Source organism: Notechis scutatus, chromosome Z (genome assembly GCF_049901735.1).
Source record: "Notechis scutatus isolate UNSWTSFEM ecotype Mainland chromosome Z, rNotScu1.2, whole genome shotgun sequence".
Taxonomy (NCBI): domain Eukaryota; kingdom Metazoa; phylum Chordata; class Lepidosauria; order Squamata; family Elapidae; genus Notechis; species Notechis scutatus.
This window is the reverse complement of record NC_142025.1, coordinates 351481-376968: the sequence shown is the minus strand read 5'-3', so window position 1 is coordinate 376968 and position 25488 is coordinate 351481. Positions and strand designations below refer to the sequence as shown.

At 45.6% G+C, this 25488-nt stretch overlaps 1 protein-coding gene across 1 annotated transcript in view; it reads right to left on the bottom strand.

The window, feature by feature from the left end:
• DHX30 (DExH-box helicase 30) overlaps positions 1-24869 on the bottom strand; it is a 35819-nt gene extending 10950 nt beyond the window's left edge. Inside the window, 11 exon segments of the mRNA XM_087946154.1 lie at positions 1320-1398; positions 2844-3665; positions 6324-6476; positions 8285-8434; positions 8557-8680; positions 12279-12528; positions 12531-12633; positions 13261-13371; positions 13893-14023; positions 19625-19680; positions 24829-24869. Of these exon segments, the coding sequence (XP_087802280.1) occupies positions 1320-1398; positions 2844-3665; positions 6324-6476; positions 8285-8434; positions 8557-8680; positions 12279-12528; positions 12531-12633; positions 13261-13371; positions 13893-14023; positions 19625-19680; positions 24829-24857 (2008 nt within the window). The 5' untranslated portion in view covers positions 24858-24869.
• Between the last annotated feature and the right edge of the window lie 619 nt (positions 24870-25488).

Sequence of the window (25488 nt, the reverse complement as noted above, 5' to 3'; positions counted from 1 at the left end):
ATTATTATTATTATTATTATTATTCACTAAACATGAAACTCGATCAACTGAACATTTAAAAATGTACCACAAATAACACTGACTGGAGCTGATGGTTGATACAGGTTGCTACCCATATTTTATAATACATTTTTATATTCATATTTTTATATGTTATATATATGTAAAATATAAAAATATTTTATAATTATCATTATCATCATCATTGTTAGGTTTATAAACTTTTGTTCATTAAACATGAAATTCAGTCAACTGAACATTTAAAAATATATCACAAATGTTATCAATCTTATTACAGGTTCCTACCCATATTTTATAATACTTCTTTTAAATTTTACACATATATACTCTGTGTGTGTGTGTGTGTGTAATATACATATATATATATATATACCATGTTTCTCATATAATAAGGCCGGGTCTTATTTTTTTTTGAGCCCTGAAAAAATGGCTAGGCCGTCTTTTCGGGGGTGACTTAATTCCCCCCCCTTGCATCTTTGGGCAGGCGGCGACGGCTTGGATGTTGACCTCGGCTTTAGTGGGGCACTTCGTATCGGGGTCAATGAAGGCAGCACCATATCTGGGTGTGCAACAAAAGCACTTCCTAAGGGCAAGCCCCCCCACCATTCCCCCCCCCCCATTTCGCATGTTTTAATATAGGCCTTAATTTGGGGGGAGGGGCTTAATTTCATTTCATGCCTATAAAACATGCTGGGACTTCCTCTTGGGGGAGGCCGTATTGTTGGAGAAACAGGGTATATTATATAAAATATAAACATATTTTATAATTATTATAATCGTTATCATCATTGTTATTAGTATTTTAAACTTTTATTCATTAAACATGAAATTCAGTCTACTGAACATTTAAAAATGTATCACAAATATTGTTGACTGGTACTGATGGTTGATACAGGTAGCTGCCATTATATTATTATTATTAGTAGCAGTAGTAGTAGTATATTTTTAGTATTATTTATTGCTATTTTAATTTTTTAAATTATTATTACTATTGCCATTATCATCGTTATTATGGTGGATGTCCATACCCCTACCCAGCTCCATCTGTCTGCTCTTCCAACGCAATCCCTGTTTCTCCTGTGACAGTCCCCCACCGGGGGAAAATGAAACGGCCCGCCCCAAGATAAAGCCACGGGATTCGCCGGTCGTGCTAAAAGGGAATCAACCGTCCTTGCTTCTCCCCAACCCAAAGCCAAGCCACCCCTGTAAATTGTCCCCCGAAAAAAACCAGGCTCCCCCTTCTCCAGCAACCCCACACCATGGGTAGAGCAATGGGGGAATGGAGAGAATGAACGCACCTGGTTCGCCGTGGGCGTCGATCTGAAGGACGAGGTCAGCGATCAGCTCCAGGTCCACGATGCATTCGTCGTCCGATTGCTGGGGGTGGGGTGGGGGTATGAGTGCGGGGAGTGAAAAAGAGACGAGACAGGCAGTTTTCAACTTATGATGAAAATGGAGCCTAACACTTCTGTCATTAAGCAAGACATATGTAGCCACCCACCTCTATCTTCCTATTTTTACCTCTATCTATCTATTCATCCATCCTTATTTCTATCTATCCCTATCTACTAATCCATTATCCATCCATCCATCTTTTATCCCCATCTATCTCTATTTCTCCATTATGTACCCGTCCCTCCATATCTGTTTATCTGTCCATCTTTTTTATCTCTCTATCCCGATTTACCAGTTATCTACCCATCTATCCATCCATATCTATTTCTGTCTTTATTTCTATCTCTCTATCCTTATCTACCTACCCATGCATGCCTGCAACCATCCAATCTATTTGTCTTTCCTTCTCTATCCCTATTTATCTATTATCTACCTATCTATCTATTCATCCATCGATATCTATTTGTCTTCTCTCTAGCCTTATTTATCCATTCTATCCATCCATCCATCGATCTCTATTTATCTGTCTTTATTTCTATCTCTCTATCCCTATTTATCCATTATCTATCAATCCATCAATTTATCTCCGTTTTTATTTCTCTCTATCCCTATTTATCCATTACTTATCGATCGATCCATCTTTATTTATCTTCCCGAGTTATTTCTCTCTCTCTATACCCCTATTTATCTATTATCTGCACTACTATTATTAATCTTCTCATCACTCTTTATCACCCCCACCACTTGTGACTATATGACTATAACTTTGTCGCTTGTATCCTTACGATTTATACTGTTTCCTAGTATGATTTGATTGCTTATTGTACCCTATGACTATCATTAAGTGTTGTACCTTATACTTGACGAATGTATCTTTTCTTTTAGGTACACTGAGAGAGCATTTGCACCAAGACAAATTCCTTTTGTGTCCAATCACACTTGGCCAATAAAAGAATTCTAATTCTATCTACCTATCCATCCAATCTATTTTAAATTCTATCTCTCTATCCCTATCTATTTATCCGTTATCTACCTATCTACCTATTCAACCATCAATCTATCAGTCTTTTATCTCTCTATTCCTATTTATTCATTACCTACTTATCAATACATCTCTCCAATTTGTCTATTTCTCTCTATCCCTATTTATCCGTTATCTATCAATCTACCCATACCTCTATCCCTCCAATCTGTTTTATTTCTCTCTCTCTATCCCTATTTATCCATTATCTACCTATCCGTCTGTCCATCTCTATTTATCTCCCTGTCCCACCTTTATTTCTCTATCCCTATCTGTTTAACCATCCATGTATCCATCCCTCCACCCACCCACCCACATCGTTCCTGACCTCTCGGTTTGCCCCTTTTCACCCGAGAGCTAGTGCAACATCCCCCAACCCTCCCCTCCGCTCGTTCCAGTGTCCCACCTTGATCTCGTAGTGACGATGCCGGCCGACCATGGACATAATGTCCTCCAGGTAGTACTCTTTGACCGGGTACATGAACCCTGGCACTTTAACCACGGGACAGTCCCCAAAGTACTGTGAGAAACGCTGGTTATCTCCCGTGGCGCTCATCAGCACCAGGCGCAACTGCTGGTTCTGCTTCTGAATTCCCTTCAGCAGGATGAGAAGGAAGTCGGTGTTGACGTCCCGCTCGTGGACCTCATCCACAATGACGTGGCTGACCCCTTCTAGCCGGGGGTTGCCCTGCAGTTTCCGCAGCAGGATGCCCACGGTGCAGAAGAGCAAGGCGCCGCCCCGGGCTGGCGGCTTGCTCTCCAGCCGCACCTGGTAGCCAACATTTCGCCGCAGACTGGGACCCAGCTCTTGGGCCACGCGCTGGGCCACAGAGATGGCGCTGATGCGCCGGGGCTGGGTGATCACCACGTTGCACTGGGCGCCGCGGCCCTCCAGGATGAAGTGTTCCAGCAGCAACTGGGGGATGCGGGTGGTTTTCCCGCAGCCCGTATCACCAGCGATCACCACCGCCGGGTGCTGTTCCACGGCCGAGAGGATGGCTTCCTTGTGGGAGTCCACGGGGAGCGGGTGGCTCTCCTGCCACAGGCTCCCCCGCCGCTTCCAAAGAGCCAGGAGGTTCTGGCTGAGACGGACCTCTTCCGATTCGGAGAGCGGGATGTAGGTTTTGCCTGTGATGGCATCACTGAGGGCGCCACCACTCTCCTTACTTAGGTTCATCATGTCATCCGTCAGCCGGGGCGGCCGGGAGTCCCGGGAGTCAACGGGGTACTGAGAGGGAAGCAAAGGAAGAGGAGTGGAAAGGGGTTCGTCATCCTTTTGCAATAACAGCCAGGCGCCAATGAGCTATAGGCCTGGTAGAGAATGGGGTTGCTTCCATCCTGAATAGAAGTTATCCTCCACTTACGACCATTCGTTTAGTGATTGTTCGGACTTACGATGGGCTTGGGGAAAAAATGACTGAAGACTTTTTCACACTTATGACTATCGTTACATCCCCAGTCAGGTGGCTTGTATATGTACATACACACACACACACACACACACACACACACACACATCTATCATCTATCTACCCATCCATATTTATCTGTCTGTCTCTATCTGTCTGTCTATCATTGATTTCTATCTCTATCATTTCTCCACCTCGCTTTCTAATCCATCATATCTATCTATCCATCCATCCGTCGTATATTCCTTTTCTCTCTCATCTCTCTCATCATTTCACTCTCTAATCCATCCATATCTGTCTATCTATCATATATTATTCTTTCTATCATTTCTCTCCATCTCTCTAATCCATCCATATCTCTCTAATCCATATCTATTTCTTTCTGTCTCTATCATCTCTCTCCATCTCTATCATCCATCCATCCATCCATCCATCCATCTCTATCTATCTATCTATCTATCTATCTATCTATCTATCTATCTATCTATCATCTATCTATCTATCTATCTATCTATCTATCTATCTATCTATCTATCATCTATCTATCTATCTATCATCTCTCTCTCTCTATCTATCTATCTATCTATCAATCATCTATTTTTCTTTCTCTCTCTCTAATCCATTTCTATCTATCATCTATTTCTTTCTGTCTTTATCATCTCTCTCTAATCCATCCATATTTATCTATCACAGTGGTTCCCAAACTTTTTCAGTCCACCATCCCCTTGGTGCTACAAACTCATCCTCAATGCCCCTCCACCCAGGGGTGGGATTCAAATTTCTTAACCTGTTCTGTGGGCGTGGCCAAATTTATGGGTGTGGCTTGGAGGTCATGTGACCAGGTGGCTTGCTGGTTGGGCGTGACTTGGTGGTCATGTGACCGGGTGGGCATGGTTTGGTGGTCAAGTGACTGGGTAGGCGTGGCCACGTGACTGGAAAACCAAATACAAGCGATCCTTGCTTAATGGCCAGTTGCTTAGCAAGTGTTCTAATTTATGGCTGACCTCCCTAGAGCAACTTGACCTGTTTTTGGAGTTTTGACAGCCATGCACACATACAAACACACACACACTCTTCCAACAAGGTAGTCACCCGGCAGCGTCGCTCGTGACGAGTCTCCCAGAGTCCCAGGGACCTGGCGCTATTGTCCGTTCATGGCTGGTCCCGCGATGCCCGGAAAAGCGGGCAGGTAAGGCTTCCGGGTCCAACAAAGGGTCTTGGGTCTCTCTTTTGGGGAAAGGGCTGGGAACTTCAAGCGAGGCTGCATCCTTGCCCACCGCAGGAGCTGCGAGAGAAGTGAGCTGCAGGAAAGGTGAACCAGCCCACCCGTCGCTACTCGGCTCCCCGCCAGCCCACTTCTCGTCAGCTGCTGGGGCTCGTGGGTCGTAGCTGCTGAGGGGGAGTGCAGGAGGCAACCAGGAAGCACGAGGCTTACACCGTCTGCATCACCCCTCTGCCAGCCGCCCCTCCGAGTGTTTTAGCAGAGTGTGGGCCGCCGCTATGCAAGCTTCATGGGTGGAAGATCCACTCTTGCGAGGCTTGACTTGCATCATTCTCACAGCGGCGGCCTGCATTCAGCCAAAGCGCGCAGGCTGGTAGGCAGCAGAGGGAAGGGGCGGCAGGCAAAGCATCGTGCTCCCTGGTCGCCTACCCCCACCCGCCCTAGCAGGCAAGGCCCAGCAGCTGCGGAGAATCCAGGCGGGACCCAAGCAGCAACGGGTCAGCCCTGGTTCACCTTCCTCTTGGCTACCAGCAAGCAAGGCAAGTGGGGGGAAGCTGGTGCGTCCTGCGAGGGGCCCACCTCCAGCACTCCTCTGCCACTCCCTTGCCTCTTAGCGCCCCTTAAGTCATCCCATCGCCCCCCCAGGGGGCGGTATGGCCCACTTTGGGAACCACTGATCTATCATCTATTTATCTACGTTATGTATCTATCTCTATTTATTTCTATTTTTCTCTCTCTAATCCATCCATCTCTCTCCATCCATATCTATTTCTATTTTTCTCTCTTTCTATCTCTATCTTTCTATCATCTCTCTCTCCATCCACATCCATCCATTTGGACATACAATTCATTTAGGGACTGTTCCAAGTTACAACGGCGCTGAAAACAGTGACTGAGGACCTTTTTTCCCATTTATGATCGTTGCGGCATCCTCAGGGTCATGTGAACAAAATTCAGACCCTGGGCAACCGACTCGTATTTATGACAGTCGCAGCATCCGGGCTCGTGTGATCCCCTTTGGTGACCTTCTTCTGCCAATGGGGAAGTCAGATTCACTTAATGACCGTGTGACTAACATCACAACCGCAGCAGTTCCCCCTTAAGAGCAGAGGTAAACTTTCGCAAAAAGGGACGACACTCACTTTGCAAAGGTAACCCTTGACAGAAATATCAGGTGCCTATGCGGTTGCCAAACGACTATCTGTATCGTCTGCTTCCCGTTGGCTCGGACGCTCCACTCTCAGCCCAAACTTACATGGTTCAAGTAGTTCTCAATCTTGCGCAGCGTAGCTTCAGGGACTTTGATGTGGCAGGGCTTCCTCTGGTTCTCCCCCAGCTCCCGTAGGGAGGTCATGTTGTACATGGCGTGGCTCAGTGGGTTGTTATTCTTGTCAACTAAACCAAGACTCTGGAGGGAGGGAAGGAGGGACACGTGAGGACGCTGGAGGGCTGGAATATGGGAGTACCCAGAAATCAAGGGGGAGAGGGTAATGTACAGTAATTCTATAATGTTATGTATTATTCCATAATTCTGTAATGTCCTGTAATTTCTGTAATATGCTGCAAATTAGTAATATCCTATAAAATTCCAGTAGTATTCTGTATTTCTGCAATATTCAGCAATGTTCTATGATATTCTGTAATATTTGGTAATTTGTTAATATTCATTAATATTATATAATATTTGGTAGTTTCTTTAATACTCATTAATATTTGGTAATTTTGCAAAATTCTTCAATTCTGTAACATTCCATAATATATAATTTTGTAATATTTGGTAATTCATTAATATTCTGAAATTTGTTAATATCTAATAATCCTGCAATTCTGTAACAGCCTATAATATTTTGTAATTCTGCAATACTATGTAACTACAATGTTCTATAATATTCTGTAATTCTGTCACATTTAGTAATTCGGTAATATTCTGAAGTTCTGGAATTCTGTAATTTGTAAAATTCTGTACTTTGGTAATATTCTGTAGTTGCGTAATACTCTATGATAGTCTGCAATTCCATAATACTCTGTAATTCTGCAATATTTGGTAATATTATATAATCTGCAATTTTGTAATATTTGGTAATTCATTAATTTGGTAATTCTCTGCAATTCTGCAACATTGTGCAATTATGTAATGTGCTATAATATCCTGCAAAATTCTGCAATTATGTAATGTGCTATAATATCCTGCAAAATTCTGCAATCTTCTGCAATTCGGTAATATTCTGCAATATTTTGTAATTCTGTAAAATTATGGAGTTTGGTAATATTCTGTAGCCGTGTAATATCCTGTAATGTTCTGCAATTCTGTAATATTCTGCAATTCTCCAATATTTGGTAATATTCTATAATGTTCTGTAATATTCGGTAAGTCATTCATATTTGGTAATATTTGGTAATTCTGTAATAGTCTGTAATTTGGTAATCTTCTGTAATCCTGCAATATTCTGCTGTAATATTCTATGATATTTGTTAATATTCTGCAACTTTTTGTAATCGTTTGTAATTTGGTAACATGTTGTAATTCTGCAACATTCTGCAATTCAACGATATTCTATTATATTCTGTAACTCTATAATATCCTGTAATTCTGCAATATTCGGTAACTGCAACATTCTATATTTCATTTCCCCGAAAATAAGACTGTCTTATATTTTTTGCCATCAAAAAAGGCGCAAGGTCTTATTTTCGGGGGATGTCCTCCACTGACTACCCTCCCTTGTGTGCACTGGGCACAAGTGAGAAATCTTTCTTCTGGGGCCGGCAAGTCTTTCCTGAAGGCCTCCGCAGCCGATAACAGAGCTCTGGATCAATCCTGATCTTTGTTCTCAGCTTCAGAGGCCTTCAGGAAAGCCTTGACAGCCTTGACAGCTGCAGAAGAAATGGGCCGGCCAGGCAGGTGTCGGGATGTGCGAGGCCTGGGTACAACTGCCCAAAGGTAAGGAGTAGGGCAGCTCCACCCACCCCCACCCTACCTTAATTTTTACCTGTGCACTCTGGAGTGGGTGGGATCTTAATTAGGGCTTATTGTTTGAGGGATAGGTCTTATATTGGATGCATGTGTAAAAACCAAGCTAGGACTTACTTCCAGGGTAGGTCATATATATATATATATATATATTTGGGGGGGGAGGGTGGTATTCTGTAAATCTGTACCATTTGGTAATTCTGCCATATTCTATAATATGTTCTCCATCTGGCCTGCGGGTGACTCACCTTGAGCTTCTGGCATGCCAGGGCGGCAGCCTTGTTCTCTGCTTCTACTTTGCGACGTCCCTTGGCGGCGAAGGTCATCGGGCAGGGCCAGCGTAACGTCAGTTTGCAGATCTTGGTTTTGGTGCCGACGGTGCGGAACTGCATGTATTCCTATGAAGATGACAATGCGGGATTGTAGCCTCCGGTTGGTCCAAAATCCATGCGACAGACGATGCCCGTGTGGACGCAACACACACACACACACACAAACCCCGTTTGGGTTAGCAACTCACCTTGACGGTGGAAGAGGACGTGGCGATCTGGATGACCTGGGCGAGGAGGTTTTTCGGCAGGGGAAACTGAGTCAGGGCACGCAGGGCAGTGTTGTCATCGGTCATTTCCACCGAGAGGGCATCCCTGCGTGGGGAAAGAAAACGTGGTGTGTGTGTGTGAGAGAGAGAGTTTGGTTTGCGCCCCACGCGTCCTGTTTGCTGCCGTCACCTGTTTTATTATAGCAGGAGCATGCAGGAAGCCCTTGACTTACGACCGTTCATATAGCGACCATCTAGGAACTGGGAAAAAGGACTTTGGACTGGATTTTCGCTCTGAGCCGTGGAGAGTTGGAGCTCAGCGGTGGTCATTAAGGTGAGGACTAGCTTCAGTTCAACTGGGTTGGAGGGCTTGACATGAGAGGTAGTCCTCGTTTCAACGACCAATGATTTCAGGGCTGTTCCAAGTTAGAACAGGACCCCGGTCCTCAATGTACGATCACAATTCAGCTCCAAATTTCTGTTACTAAGTGAAATGTGTGTTGAGTGACTTTTGCCCATTTTACGACCTTTCATGCTGCCGTTAAGTGAATCACTGCAGTTAGGTGAGGAACACGGTCGTTAAGCGAACCTGGATTCCCCATTGAGTTGGCTGGCCAGAAGGTGGCAAAAGGAATTGATGGGGACCTGAGGACACTGCACCCGTCATAACTATGAGTCAGTTGCCAAGGGTGTGAATTTTGATCATGTGATCATAGGGATGGCTGCAACAGTCGTAGGTCTGTGAAAAAATGGTCTGGTCACTTTTCTCAGGGCCAGTGAATGATCACTAAATGAATAGTTGTAAGTCAAGGACTATCTGTATTAAAATCCTCACGTCCTACAAGACATTAGTAGTTGAGAGTTGAGCTCATTTTCATTGAAATGTGACAGGATCATTTTTCACACTGGAAAAAGTGACATCACCATTATTCACACTGAGAAAGTGATTTATCATTATTTTCACACTGAAAAGTGTCATTATTCATATTAGTGTTTTATCATGATTTTCAACAGAAAAATCAATTTTTCACACTAAGGAAGTGATTTATCACGATTTTTCACAGTAAAAAAGCAATTTATCACAATTATTCGCTGAAAACGTGACATATCCATTTTTCACTGAAAAAGTGACATCCAAAGTGATTTATCACCATTTTTCACATTGGAAAAAGTGACTAATCTCTATTTTTCACACTGAAAAAGGTAATGTCTATTTTTCACATTGGAAAATGTGATTTATCACCATCACACTAAAAAATGAGATGACTTATGTTTCTGACTGAAAAAAGTGACTGATCACCATTTTTCACTCTGAAAAAAGTAACGACCATTTTTCTTTGGAAAGTGGCTGTCACCATTATTCACACTAAGTGACTTATCACAATTTTTCACACTGAAGAGACTTATTACCATTATTCACACTGAAAAAAATGACTAACCATTTTTCACCTGGAAAAAAGTGATTTATTACCATTTTTCACACTGAAAAGTAACTTATCACCGTTTTTCACATTGGAAAAAGCGACTAACCACCATTTTTCACCCTGGAAAAAAAGCGGCATGATCATTTTTTCCACACGTAGGGCCGTGGCACCATTCCCGTGGTCACATGATCGAAAGCCTAACGCCTTGGCACAGACTCGTATTTATGACGGTTCGAGCAACGTCCCAGGGAAAGGGCAATCTCCACTGTTGCGACCATCTGACAAGTGAAGTCGATGGGGGGAAGCCTGAGTCGCTCGACAACTGCACAACCCGCTTAACAACTGCAGGGATTCACTGAACGACCACAGCAAGGAGAGACGTAAAAGGCACTCACCCGTCCTGTTTGGTCATAAGACGAGGACAGGCTGTATGTCGGCAGGTTGAGGCCTGGAGGCCAACGAGACTGTGCCCACACACAAGGATTTTTCTCCCGTGCCACCCAAAACAAAACCCACAACTTGTTCCTTCTCTTAAACCCCTTTTTGGTTCTTCCTTCAACCCACAAACGCAGGATCGACATGCCCTCGTCGAGGGACCCACATTTGAGTGAGGCCGGGGATGATGAACCGATCCAGTCCCCTCCCAATCAAGTCCATCGAGCTCTCCAAGCAGGGTAAGGCCTGCTCAGGTTGCATCACAATCGTCCAGCAGAAGTTGCCGGGTGTTCTAGAATGTTCCCAATTGGGGGGGGGGGGGGGAATTTAGGCCACCTTGCAGGGAGGTCGTCGGCTTCTAGGGATCGGAGGAGTGGTACAGTGTAAGCGGAGTCGACTTCAACTCCGAGAATTCCCCAGTTTGTAAGCTTTCAGAGGGGTGGGCTTTGACTCCCAGAATCCCCCAGCCGGCATGCTTTAAGAAGGGATGGACTCCAACTCCCAGAATCCCCCAGTCAGCAAGGTTTAAGAGGGAAAGACTCCAAGTCGCATAATCCCCTAGCCGGCGTGCTTTAAAAGGGAGGGACTTCAACTCCCAGAATCTCCCAACCGGCATGCTTTAGATAGGGCCCCGGGTTCAAATCAGTTGAGATCCTTCTGGGATCTAGAGCCGATCTTCTGGTATGTCAGCATTTCAGACAACAGTTGGGTGTCGTCTCCAAATCTGACCGATCCTTTTGTCTTAGATTTTTATTCCCCTGGTCTAAATCATGGACAAAGTTTCAGTTAGCCCTCGACTAACGGCACCTAAATTTTTCTTGCTAATTGAGACATTTGTTAAAGGAGGTTTTTTTTTTACAACTTTTCCTACCGCTCTGGTTACATGAATTTCTGCAATTATTTAAGTTAGTAAAGCAGGTGTTAGTTTTTGCCCTGTTTTACAACGTATTTTGTAGCCATTAAGTGAATTCCTGAAACGGTGAAGGTCGTAACCCGGTTGTAAAGTGAATCTGGCTTCCCCATTGCTTGTCAGAAAGTTGCAAAGGGGGAATTGCCTGATTTCGGGATGCAGCAACCGGCGTAAGTCCGAATCAGTTGCCTGGCATCTGAATTTTGATTGCATCATCAGTATGGATGCTAACTGGTGTCGTGACTGTGAAAAGCGGCCCTCGTTTCTCAGGAATGCGGTGACTTTGAAGGGTCACTAAATGAATCGTTGTAAGCTGAGGGCTAGCTGTAGAACGGAGAATCACATTTGGGTTTTTTTCCTTAACTCAATGGATGACCTGAGTTTTCTTGCTGCTGAATTTCATTTTTTAGATAAGGGCTCAGGGTTCAAATCCAAGATGATTCCCGACTCGACCAGCGTTGTCGTCCTTTGAGGGCGCGGCGTACATTCGCCGTATGAGAAAAACGGATGATGCTGTATGAGCAAAGACGCCGGGTGAGTGAAGATGTCATATGAGCAAAGACGTTGTATGAGGTAAGACGCCGGACGAGCAAAGACACCGGTCAAGCAAAGACTCCAGACGAGCGAAAACACCAGACGAGCGAAGACGCTGGACGAGCGAAGGTGCGGGCCTCCCCTCCCCACCAGGCCGAAGCTTCAAAAACCTCTACACCGGGAAAGGTTCTAGCTTCCAACTGGTGCACGAGAACCTCTTACTGGGATGATGCATTTCGCGGCAACCCCAACGGGGTCGACGGCAGGCTGTTGTTTTGTGACAGGCGCTGCCAGAGGATCCAGCCCTGAACACTAATCCTGAAGTCGCACCCAACAAGTAACATGGATGACAAAAGACAAAAAAACTCCCACTGAACGGACAGACGGTATCGTTGTCATACCTGAGCTCTCTGGGTGGTGTCTGAGTGCCTGGCCGCGTCACGGAGAGACCGTTGTGGAGGTCGATGGCATCTTCTTCCAGCTCCCCTTCCTCCAGTTCCCCCTCCTCCAGCTCCCCCTCCTCCAGCTCTTCATTTCGGAGGGGTTTGGGGAGAGGGCTGTGCTCCAGGGGCTGGACGGGCTCTTCGGGCTCCATCCGTCGCCAGCAGGTTGAGAGATCAGCCAGGGAAGGGCCGGATTTGGACCGCCAGTGGCTTCGACAAACCACTTCTTCTCAGCGCAGCCCAGCTGCTCAGCCAGAATCCGGTACTTGGCGGCGTCAAAAAGCTCATTTCGGGGTCCCAGTAAGCCCCAACCCTGGGGTGGGGAAAGAAAAGAAAAGAAAAAGAAAGAAGAGAATGAGAGACAGAGAGAAAAAAAAGGGGAGTAAGAAGCAAGGAAAGAAGGAAGCAAGGAAGAAAGAAAGAAAGGGAGCAGCAAGGAAAGAGAGAGAAAGAAAGAAAGAAAGAAAGAAGGAAGGAAGGAAGGAAGGAAGGAAGGAAGGAAGGAAGGAAGGAAGGAAGGAAGGAAGGAAGGAAGGAAGGAAGGAAGAGGGGAGTAGGAAGGAAGGAAAAAGAAAGTCGGGAGTAAAAAGGGACGAAGGAAGAAATTAGGTTGGACAGCACAACGGAGGACAAGCTAGGTAGAGATAACATCATCAATCAGAAAGGGGGAAGGATTGCGAGGAGGAGGAGGAAGAGGATGACTATGGGGTTTCTTGGCAGTTTCCTTAACAAACTACGCAGTCTTCTCCCCCTCCTCCTAACACAGATGGCGTTCCCTAGTCGGGTCACGAGACATCTGCGAGGAAATGGTACTACCCAATGGTGGCCCTTTCTGTTGCTAGCCGTCCCCGTGGCTTTCGAGTCCCGCTAAAAGGAAAAACCTTGACCCGTCCCAAAAGGGGTGGTGCCTGTGAAACCCGCCGCAACCGGGAATTCCCACCTTGAAGAGCTGGCAAGCAGCGGCAGCCGCTTGTCTCTCGGCGTCAATCTTCTTGGTCCCGTAGCCTTCCACTTCCACATTCTTGGGCCACTTGATGAGGAGCGTGACTTTCTGCAAGGGTGGGGGGAAGCAAGAGGAAGGTTTGAACCGTTCGTCCTCCACTTACGACCGGGGCGGAAGCTCCCCATTGTGGCTGTTAAGTCGTCACAGAAAGTGGTTTGGCTCAAGAATAATGCTTTAATTAGGGCCATTACAATCGTACGTTGAGGACTGCCCTGAAACGAGGCCAGGAAGGTGAAGCTGGCTTTTATCCCTGGGGATTTGGTTCATCGGGAGGTCGAAAAACGGGGATTGCGGGACGCTACGACAGTTGTAAAGTCGAGTCAGACACTAAACGTCAGAATTTCGATACCACCACCTTCAGGAACACCGAAGTTTTAAAAAACAACCCACAGTTGATATTTTCCCCCCATTACCTTTGGTTGTTAAGCGAGCCGTCGTAAGTCAAAGACTACCTCGATTCTTGGGTTTAGCACGTAGGAAACTGAGCCAGGGTTTTTGGATCCTGGTTCAATTTTCTTTTTTTAAAAGAAAAAAAGAAACAATTTGAATTTTTCTTTAACAAAAATTACCTTTTTTCGTGGCCCATTGGAATGGATGTAGATTAATTTGTCTCTGGCATGGGAGATCCCGAGGGCGCGTCCAATGACGCTGTTGAGAAGGTTTTTCGGCTGCGGGAATTCCTTCAGCAAATCTCTGGTTTCTGCCGTAAAAAGAGGACACAAGAGGGGTTGTGAGTTCTACCCGACAACCCTGTTGAACAGGAACACAACTGCATCGTATTTTCTCGGGACGCCACCGCGATCTTCCAACGGTCAGGAAGTTGAAACAGGCTGCTGAAGACTCAGGATGTCCTAGGTCAGGGGTCAGCAACCTTAAACACTCAAGAGTCACAGAAGTCCTAACCGGAAGCCCCCCATTCAATTCTGGAGCCAATCGGAAGTCCGGTTCCCTACCATACAGTATCCTCCTAGCACGGCGTCCTTTTTCGTCTACCTCTCCTAACCGAACGCCCTATCAATTGTGGAGCCAACCAGCAACAGAGAGCCGCAGCAGAGGGAGGAAAGAGCCACATGTGGCTCTAGAGCTGCGGGTTGCCTACCCGTCTTAGGTTAAGCAAGGGTGAACTAACTTGAGGGGCACTGGGTGGTCTCGAAGGTTGTAGGGGGAGTTTAACTTGCGGACATTTTGTGACCCAATTAGGGAACATCATCAGGGCTAGTGGGAGGGTGTTTGTGAAGAGGAAGGGGTCCTTAGTGCTCTCTGAGCTGGGGAGCTTTCTTTCTTTTTTTTTTTTTTGTAAATTTTATTTGAGTTTTCACAAAAAGAAAAAAAATACAAATAAAACATCTTTTTTTGAAAGCAGCATAATCCCGGGTTACATTTCTTCGTTCAGACACAAATTCAGGTTCATGCTCATTTTTATATTCTATTCCATATCTTATTACTATTTTACGTTTTCTGCATAGCTTCTCCCCTCTTTTAATTTTCTCAATTTTAATTATCTCATCTCAATTCAAATAATTGTATTTATATTTTTTGTCTGTCCTGTTTCAATTATCTATTATCTTTTCTCATTAAACAAAATTTCTCCTGTAGTTACTGATTGGAGTATGACGCCTTTATATCTTTTCCCTAAAGTTGTAACATTCAATATAATACATAACTTCCATTCGGATTCTGCTTGGTACATTCTTAAAATACACACCGTATTCTTAAAAAAAGAAAAAAATTATAAATGTATATAATTAAAACAACATTCCATTCCAAGTCAATTCTATCATTAATATTAATATTCCCTTCTTACTTCAATTTTCTCATTTATTTTATTTCACTTATTTTATTCACAAACATTTCACTAAATTACACTATTTTATCCCTCATTTTAATCATACGTTGTTTCCAAGTTTCTAAAGTTATTTCTATTACTAATATAACAATACAATATTATGTACCTTTACAGAATCCCTTTTTCAGTTAGATTTTCACCCATTATCTCTAAATAGGTCCTGTTTCTCTATATCTTGCTCCGGTCCTTTGTAACTTCTTTTCCTTTCTTTCTTCCCTTTCTTCTTCTCTCTCTCCTTTTTACCCCCTCGTCTCTCTACCTCTATTTCTCTCTTCTGTATTCCCCTTTTCTGTTGCTTTCCAGTATTATACTTATTTTTTGAATTATTTTTCTTTTCTTTGGTTGTTTTTTTAAGTCTTAAATTCTCCATTCTCTTTCCCCCTTTCCTTTTTCTTCCCCACATAAAATTGCTTGTTCATTAAAGATGGCTTCTTCTTTGTCCCAGTCTTCTTGTTTTGCAGTCGCTTTCTTCTTGTTTCTCATAGTTCCAAATCTCCATTTCTAAGAATTGAAAAACGAAGCCAAAAGAACCCTTCCCTTCTTGTGCATCTTTGTACTTTTTAAGTTCCATTTATAATTCATCCAGAAGTGGTGCCATTGTATAAATTTTTAAACAACCACCCGATTGATTTTAGTCATTCAAATATAATAACCAAGAATCCAAAGATCACCAAATAATCCAAATACATGCAAGCTGTTTCTTTTTTGCTCTTTTTTTTCACTTTCTCTTCCTGGGGTTACTATTTAGTTGCAAAGTTTCAGTTAAAATGTATCTTTGAGAAGTCTTGTTGAAGTTTTACTATAGATTCTTTTTAATTCCAGGCAGTCTCCTCCCTCTTCCAGATCCTTCCCTTATTCTTTTTCTCTCCCTTCCTGCTTATGAAAAAGAAAGTTTTTAATGTCCAGAAATCTTTATTATCCCTTTGGCATTTTGTTTTATTTTCAGCTTAATTGCCTATTGATGTCAAAATGGATTTTTCCGATTTCTTATTTAAGTTTCTTAGTTGTCAGTATAGGGAAGGAGAGAGAAGGGGGAAAAAAGCCAAACCTTTCCCTTTTCACTTTCCTTCGCTGCTTCCAACTCTTCTTTGGGAGCGATGTTATTTTTTGTAAGTTTAAATTCCAGGGTACCTTGGTTGTTGCTTTTACAATTTAACCCGGTCAGCCAAAACTTTCACTTATCTTCCTTCTGTACATTCTTTTCTGATCGAGTTCTTCTTTGTGGTGGCCATTTCTGACCACCGCTGCAACCACCTTCGGGAAAGGGAGTAATGGCCAGCTGAGGAGGAGAGATGTGGCTTTCCTCGACCCTGCTGGTGGTCTTCCCCCTCTTCACCACCTCTACGGGGTGGCTTAGCCCCGAAACCAGCCAGCTCGGGGCGCTCCAGTGGCGAGCCCAGACAGAAACCGTGCACGATCACGGATTTCTGTCTGTTGCTGAAGCCCTGCAAACCGGAAGTCCTGAGCTGGGGAGCTTTCTTGTAGATGTCTCATGACCCAACTAGGTAAGATCATAAGTGCTGGGAGAAGGAAAGATGGAAGGAAGGAGAGGATAGGAGAGCTGTGGCATCCTGGGTGCTCTCTGAGCTGGGTAGTTTTCCTGCAGATGTTTCATGACCCAACTAGGGAACGTCATCAGTGCTGGAAGGAAGGAAAAGGAAGGAAGGAAGGAAGGAAGGAAGGAAGGAAAAGGAAGGAAGGAAGGAAGGAAGGAAGGAAGGAAGGAAGGAAGGAAGGAAGGAAGGAAGGAAGGCAGGCAGGAAGGCAGGAAGGCAGGAAGGAAGGAAAAGGAAGGAAGGAAGGAAGGAAGGAAGGAAGGAAGGAAGGAAGGAAGGAAGGCTCTTTGGGGCTCTCTGAACTTGGTAGTTTCCTTGCAAATGTCTCATGACCCAACTAGGTAAGATCATCAGTGGTGGAAGAAGGAAGGAAGGAGAGGAGAGCTGTGGCGTGTTGGGTTCTGAGTTGGGTGGTTTTCTTGCAGACATCTCATGACCCAACTAGGGAATATTATCAGTGTTAGGAGGGAGGGGGATTTGACAGTGGTGGGATTCATTATTATTTTTACTACCGGTTCTGTGGGCGTGGCTTGGTGGGCGTGGCAGGGGAAGGATACTGTAAAATCTCCAGTCCGAGGGGGTATTGGCCGGTTCTCCAAACTACTCAAAATCTCCACTACTGGTTCTCCAGAACTGATCAGAACCTGCTGAATACCCACCTCTGGAGTTTGAAGGTCACAGTCTGGTAAGCCCCCCACCCCCCACAGTCTGGGGCCGAGGTTCCAGAAGGTGAAGGGCCAAAGGGCACCCGCAGTCCCCGCCATTCCCGGCTGGCCGATAAGCCCCACACACACCCGAAATGTGGGTCTAAATCCCCCCACCCTGATCTCAGCCAAAAGGGGTGGCTTGGGACCCCTCCTCCCATTGACCCCACAGGGCAGCCTAGGGCACAATTCTCCCCACATCCTGATCCACAAAGTGGGGGCTCAATTCCCCCTGATCATGGCCCCAAAAGGATGGGCATCCCTTTTTACCCCAGGATGCAGCTCCCCCCCGATCCTGCCCCATAGAGATCCCCTCCCACTTACCCTATAGAGTCTGGGGTACAGTGCCCCCATGATCCTGTCTCAAACGGGGGGGAACAGAACCCCATTTACTCCGGGACAGACCCCCCCACTCCTGCCCTCAAGAGGGCTGAATCCCCCATTCCTGCCGCCAAAGGGGGTCTCAATACCCCCATTCCCACTCCCAAAGGAGGCTGAACCCCCATTTCCTCCCTCAAAGTCGGGGCTGAATCCCCCATTCCCACCCCGAAAGGGGAGGCTCAATAACCCCCATTCCTTCCCCTCTATCCCCTCCCAATCCTGACCCACCCCCTTATTTATCCCTCCGCCCCCCCGTCCTTCCCCAGAGACCCCCTCCCCATTTACCCCGAGGCAGCTTGGGTGGCGCGATCCGCAAGAGCGCGCCTTCCTCGCCCTCCCGGCCCATCTCTCCGTCACGGCCGCCTTCCTCCGCTTCCTCCGGTCCGGCGACGCGGGTGTAGCAGCGAGACCGCCAGGGCCCCACCAAGCCGGGGGTTCCCGTGAAGCTTCCCCCCCGAAAGAGACCCCGCAAAAGCCGGCAAGGGACCGCCATGCGGAATTAGGGAGAGCCGGGGAAACTGCGAGATGGAAAGGCCAGAGCGTCCGCGGGAAGGGGGGAAAGAGAGAGAGACGAGTCGCGAGCGCCTCGCGCGGCGCGAGGTCGAATGCGGAACGGCGGGGAGGAGGACGAGAGAGACCGAGGCCAGAGCGTCTGCGAGGAAAAGGAGCGGCTCCGCGAGGGGGAGCGCGGAGAACAGCGTCCGCGGCGGCGATGAGAGGGAAACGCCCCCGCGTGGCGCCAGGCGAACAGCGGAAAGGCAGAGGGAAGCGAGAAGCGAGGCTAGAGCGTCCGCAGCGGCGAGGAGACGGAGCGACCCCTTGCGACGCCAGGCCGAGGGCGGGAAGACAGAGGAAAGAGAGCGAGGCCAGAGCTTCCGCGCCAGGCGGAAGAGATGAGAGATAGAACAGGCTTTTCGCTGCAAGAGCCGCAGTACCTGCCGCCACTGCGCAGGCGCAGAAACGAAGCTATGGGATTTCCCCCCCTCCCTCTTCCTCCCTCCAGAAACTGATGATATTCCCTAGTTGGGTCACGAGACGTCTGCAAGAAAACCACCTAGAGCACCAATTCTCTAAGGGTCTCCAGGTCAAGCAGGGGGTTAGATTAGAAGACCTCTGAGGTCCCTTCCAACTCTTGTTATTCCATGATTCTGTAACAATGTTCTGCTCGAGCAGATGGTTGGACTAGATGACTTCCAAGGTCCTTTCCAACTCTTATTCCATGATTCTGTAAGGGTCTTCTGCTTGAGCAGAGGGTTGGACTAGATGACCTCCGAGGTCTCTTCCAACTCTTATTTATTCTGTAAAGGTCTCCTGATTGAGCAGGCGGCTGGACTAGATGACTACTGAGGTCCCTTCCAATACTTGTTATTCTGCAATTCTGTAAGGGTCTCCTGCTTGAATAGGGGGTTGGACTAGAAGACCTCCAAGGTCCTTTCCAACACTGTTATTCTGTAAGCATCTCTTGCTCGAGCAGAGGGTTGGACTAGATGACCTCTGAGGTCCCTTCCAACTCTTGTTATTCTGCAAGAGTCTCCTGATTGAGCAGGGGGCTTGATAAGATGACCTCTGAAGTCCCTTCCATGTCTATTATTCCATGATTCAGTAAAGGCCTCCTGCTTGAGCAGGGGGTTGGGCTAGATGACCTTCAAGGTCCTTTCCACCTCTGTCATTCCATGATTCTATAAGGGTCTCCCGCTTGAGCAGGAGGTTGGATTAGATGACCTCCGAGGTCCCTTCTGTTATTTGAAGGTTCTGTGAGCCCAAGGCTTTTTCCCCTCCAGGCCCTTCTGCTCCCGGCTCGACTGACCTCTTACCTCTTCTACATGAATTCAGGGAGAACATCTCTGAGCAGACAGAAATGATCCAGTTCCTGCGGGAGGGAAGAAAAGAGAAATTTTCACAATCAAATCAATCAAAAAGCGAAATACCCCTCACGCATCATCACAAAATCTCCAGAACCGTCAAGCCTAGAAACTTGACATTTGGCCCGGATGTTCCTCTTGGCTTCTAGGGGCTCACGAAGAAAGGATTTTTCAAAATGACCATCAGAGCATTAGTATTTCCTATATTATTATTATTATTATTAACATGCTCTGATGCTAAGGAGTTCTACTCCCCCTCCCCACCTGAAAAGAAATCTGTTCCCAATGCAAAACACAAGCAGAGGAGTTTCAGTTTCAGAGCACCAGCAGCTTTAGTACAGAACAGTTGAGCTAAGCCATGCCCAGGCTCCTTGCTGTCTCCTTCTTGCTCACCCATCAAATACGGTTTCAGTTTCCAAACAGCCCTCAACTCTCTTACACACTGATAGCAAAGCACAGGTATTGAGCTAGTAATAAAATAAAACGCCTTCAGGAAAGCAAGAGAATTGTGTCTGCATTCTCTAGGAAAGATTTGAAAATCAAGAAACAGTGTGAGAGGAGAGACCAGCCTCAGTGTATCCACGGCAGGCAATCCTTGATTTACGACAATTTGTTTAGTGACCATTCAAAGTGACAACATCCCAGCACCAAAGGAGGGCGTACAGAAAGCCCTCGATCTACAACCGTCAGCTTATTGGCAGGGACAAAAGGGACTTAGGCCCATTGTTCACACATAACGCCCATCGCCCCGGGTCCAAGTTCCGACTGACTTGTGTTTACGACGGGTCTAGGGTCTAGGGTCAGGAGATTTGTGACCTTCCGACAAAACATCATCCACCGATTTCGCTTAACGACCGTGGGGGATGAACTTCCCCACCGGAATGATTCGCTTAAAGAACAGGGGGGCCCAGCTGGGTCATAAAACGGAGGCCAAACCCGCTTATGAACGGTCTTGCTTAGCAGCAGAAAGGATGGTCGTACGCCCGGGATGATCCGTCGTCTTTTATGAACGGTAATTTGTACAGGAAGTCCTTCAACAACGATTGTAATGGAGCCAGTCCGTTGCCGTCATTAAGTCGTCACGTATCCTGTCTTCTGCAGGATAAACCAGGGGTCGGCAACCTTAATCACTCACAAAGAGCCACAAAAGTCCTTACCGGAAGCTCCCCTCTCCCGGTTCAATTCTGGAGCTGACCGAAAGTCCAGTTCCCCCACTCCATAGAGTCTCCTCCTAGCACGGCGTCCTTTTTCCTCTACCTGTCTTAACGGAATGCCCTATCAATTGTGGAGCCGACCGGCGATAGGGAGCCGCAGCAGAGGGATGAAAGAGCCACATGTGGCTCTAGAGCCACAGGTTGCTGACCCTGGGGATAAACAATCCAATGAATGAAAGAACACTCTTGTCAGGGCTCCGGTAGTTACCCCCATTTAAATCATGAGTCCTTAGCCAGATTTTTAAAGCTTCAAGAAGATTTATTAGGTGTAGACATGCCGGTGCTGCCTGGGTGTAGCTGACTCTGAGGCACATCATTCCTTGTCACCCTTGACCCTGGTTTCCCCTCCCCCCCCGCCGGATGTATCGTAATTCATATCCTCCAATGGGACACATCCATAGCCCAGAGTCATCAATCATGCTCTCCAGTTAGAATTTTGCATGGCAGAAACTTCGGTCACTTGTTACCATCTCTGAAAAACTATTGATGGAATGCACTTTCTGTTTCCAAGCTGCTGCACTGCTCCCCCCTCCTTTTCGGTTGGCAACTAAGATTGTAGAAGTATTTTATGAGTTGACAGAAGGTACTGCTCTAAGACAGCACTCTCTGTACCCCCATCAGTTTTGGGGTGATGGGCGGACAACAGACAGTCACCTGGAAACCATCTATGAAAACATGTATGGAATGCAGTTTCAGTTTTGGAAGCTGCTACACTGCTCCCCGCTCCCTTTCTGTTGGCAACTCTAAAAGACCAGGGAAATATTTTATGAGTTGACAGCTCTCCAATGAGACCATTAAAAATTAAATGAATGAATGAACAAATATATACATGAGCTATTGACTCCTGAAGGATAAACAATCCAATGAATGAATGAACAAACAAGCAAATGGTCTCTAATAAGACCATTAAAAATTAAATGAATGAATGAACAAATATATATATGAGCTATTGTCTCCTGCAGGATATTTGCAAGATTGGCAAAAATGTACCCAAAGAGGAAATCAGAGTTCTGGAAATGCAAGCAGAAAGATGGAACGTTCTTTCATATGTGGTGGCAATGCCCCAAAGCCAGAAAATATTGGATGAAAATACAAAAGATGGGTGCAGGAGGTAAACAGAGCATCAAAGAGAACTTAAACCCGAAGTATTCCTACTGGGCATAATTAAAAGGAAATTTAGCAAACAAATCCAATCCATCATAAGAATCGCTGCAAGGAGAGTTTTTGCGCAGGGTTGGAAATTGGAAAATATACCGTCTGAAGAGATGTTAATACAAAAAATATTAGAATGTGCCGAGATGGACAAACTTACAATAGAACTAAAAGAAAAGGAGGAATCAGAATACTGTGCGGTATGGGATAGATGGTATGTGGATAGAACATAGGAATAAGGATTAATGTATAGAAGAAATAAATGTAAATATATGTAATATCTATGACACAATATGTTAACAATGTAAAGAGAGATGTGTGATTTGGAAAATAAAATAATAATCTTTTTTTAAATGAATAAATGAATGAACAATACATGAGCAATAATTGTCTCCTGGGGGATAAATGAATGAACGAACAAACAAACAAACAAACTGTCTCTAATGAGACTATTAGAGACTAATATATTTGTGGTCTTCTGTGGAATAAAAGCCCAATGAATGAATTAATGAATGAACGAACAAACAAATGAATATATGAAGTATTGTCTCCAGCAGGATAAAAATATAACGAATGAATTGTCTCTAGAAACCATTAAAAATTAAATGAAGTAAGGAAGGAAGGAAGGAAGGAAGGAAGGAAGGAAGGAAGGAAGGAGGGAGGGAGGGAGGGAGGGAGGGAGGGAGGAAGGAAGGAAGGAAGGAAGGAGGGAAGGAGGGAGGGAGGGAGGAAGGAAGGAAGGAAGGAAGGAAGGAAGGAAGGAAGGAAGGAAGGAAGGAAGGAATGCATAAATGAGTTCTGCTCTTCCCGTTTTCAAAACCTTTGTGTCTGGAGGAATTCTTCTTCTTCCCCAGTTTCCTCGGTTGTGCACCAAGGGCTTGCTGAAGGATTTCCACCTCAAGCTCCAATCAAATCTTTCCCAGAACAAGAACAGAATCCGGAGCTGCTCAAGGTCCAAGCCAAGGGTGGGCAGATACCAGTTTGCCCCGGTTCAGGCAAACCGGTAACGAACCAGTAGCTAACTTTACGGCTGGTTCGGTGAATGAATCCGAGGCTTGACTAGGCCACGCCCATTCCCACCCCTGGAGGAGGCAACTCACGAACCTAGCAACAACTACAACTTTGCAACCTGAGTTGTGTGTGTGTGTGGGGGGGTCCCTTGGAAGAACCACAAACAGGGAATAAGGAGGGGAAAATAATTTCCTGCCGACAATCAAGACAACCTTCTCCATCTGCCCAACGTGGGGCCGTCAGACTTCAACTTCCCAGAATGCTGCAGCCGGCGGAGAGAATTCTGGGAGTTGCGGTCCAGCGCACACAAAAGACTTAAAAGTTGGCAAGGTTCACCAAACACCCTTCTTTCCTTTGTGCTCGGATCCAACTGTACCATTTAGTGACAGTTCGAAGTTCCGACGGGAAAGGGACTCGGGACGGTGTCTTACACAGACGACCACTGCTGCATCCCTGGGATCCCACACCCAGACACTCAGCAATGGACTCATCTTTATGACGGACAATCCTCTTTTCGTGACCTTCTGATGAGCCAAGTTCACTTAACACCCACTTCACTTAACAACTGCATGATGCATCGAACGAGGAGCGCAGCAAACAGTCTTGTTTAGCGACCAAAATGATGGCCGTCAGCCAACTACCCGTTGTCTTTTATTAACATGAAGATATACAGGAAGTCCTTCGCCAACAACTGTCATGGAGCTGGCCCATTGCCCTCATTAAGTTGTCACACTCGTAAAATCGCCCGGTCACGCGATGGGAGCGTGTAAACCCAGTTGTTCAGTGAACCCGGAGGTCACAAGGGCATGGCAGTTTGGCCGCAAAGCGGAAGCGAGGGCCGTAATTGTGCCTTGTATGGTTGGAGACTGCTTCACACCAGAAGTTGTAAGGGCTCCATTGCTTGGAGGCTTTTAAGAAGAGATTGCAAGGCCGTTTGTCCGAAAAGAGGGGTGGGGTTTCCTGCCTGACAAGGGGGTTGGACTAGATGACCTCTGAGGTCCCTTCCAACTATGTCATTCTGTAAGTCTCCTGCTCGAGCAGGGGGTTGGACTAGAAGACCTTCAAGACCATTTCAAACCAATGGCTGTCCAGTCTCTTCTTAAAAACCTCCTGTGATGGAGCATTCACAACTTCTAGTGGCAAGCAGTTCCACTGGTTCACTGTCCCTACTGGTGGGAAATTTCTCCTTCATTCCAGGCTGCTTCTCTCCTGGATCAGTTTCCATCCGTTGTTTATTGTCCTGCCTTTTGGTGCTTTGGATAAAAAGTGGACCACCTCTCCCCTTCTTTGGACCAGCCTGTCCAATATTGGAATGCTGCTCTCATGTCTTCCCCTGTACTCCTCCTTTACTCTCGGTTGGCCCTACTCAATTCCTGCAACCGTTCTTCGTATGTTTTGGTCTCCAGGCCTTTAATCCTCTTCACTGCTCTTCTCTGCACTCTTTTCCAGTCTCAACCCCCCTTTTTTATTTATATGTATATGTATATCTATCAATCTATATTTATCTATCATTTTCATCTATCATCTACCTTTCTCTCTCTCCTATCTATCTATCACCTATGTATCTCATCTATCTATATCACACATCTCTATTATCTATCACCCCCCCTCTCTCCTATTTATCTCATCTATCTCTATCATCTATCTCTATTATCTATTTATCTATCTCCATTATCTATCAATCACCTATTATCTATCTACCTCAATCACCTATTTATCTCATCCATCCATCCTTTCTGTCTACTATCTATCTATTTATCTACCTACCTACCTACCTACCTCACGATCTCCAAAACTGGAGGCATCATTCAGACTCTAACCAGATTCCTGCAGCAAACGCTTTGCAGGGGGGGAAACAGAGGCTGGAGTCAGGCAGTGGGAGTCTCGTCCTGCAGCGACAAGAGGCGAGGAAGCCGAAAATCCCAACGATCCCATTATTTGACTCCGGAGAAGTAGAGAACTGCAAATTGTGTTGATTATGGTTGTTACGGTTCGGGAAACCCATATTAAAATCCCCAGCAGATGACAGAAAATATACTTTTAAAATATATTTACACACACACACACACACAATTATGCATACACACATACCTATAATTTATTCCAGCAGCGTTTTTAGATAAGATATACTGTAGATGAGAGAGATGATACATGGATTAGATAGACTAGACTGACAGATGATAATGATAGAGATAAAGATAGACAGAGAGACAGACAGACATGATAGAGATATATAGATATAAAGCGATAAATGATAGAGATAGAGATAGATAGAAATGAGAGAGATATAGATGATATAGATGAGAGGATACATGGATTAGATTAGATGGACAGATAGATATAGAAATGATAAGAGAGAAGATGGATAGATGATAGATATATTTAGATATATAGATTAGATATACTTTAGAGAGAGAGATATAGATGGATAGATGATAG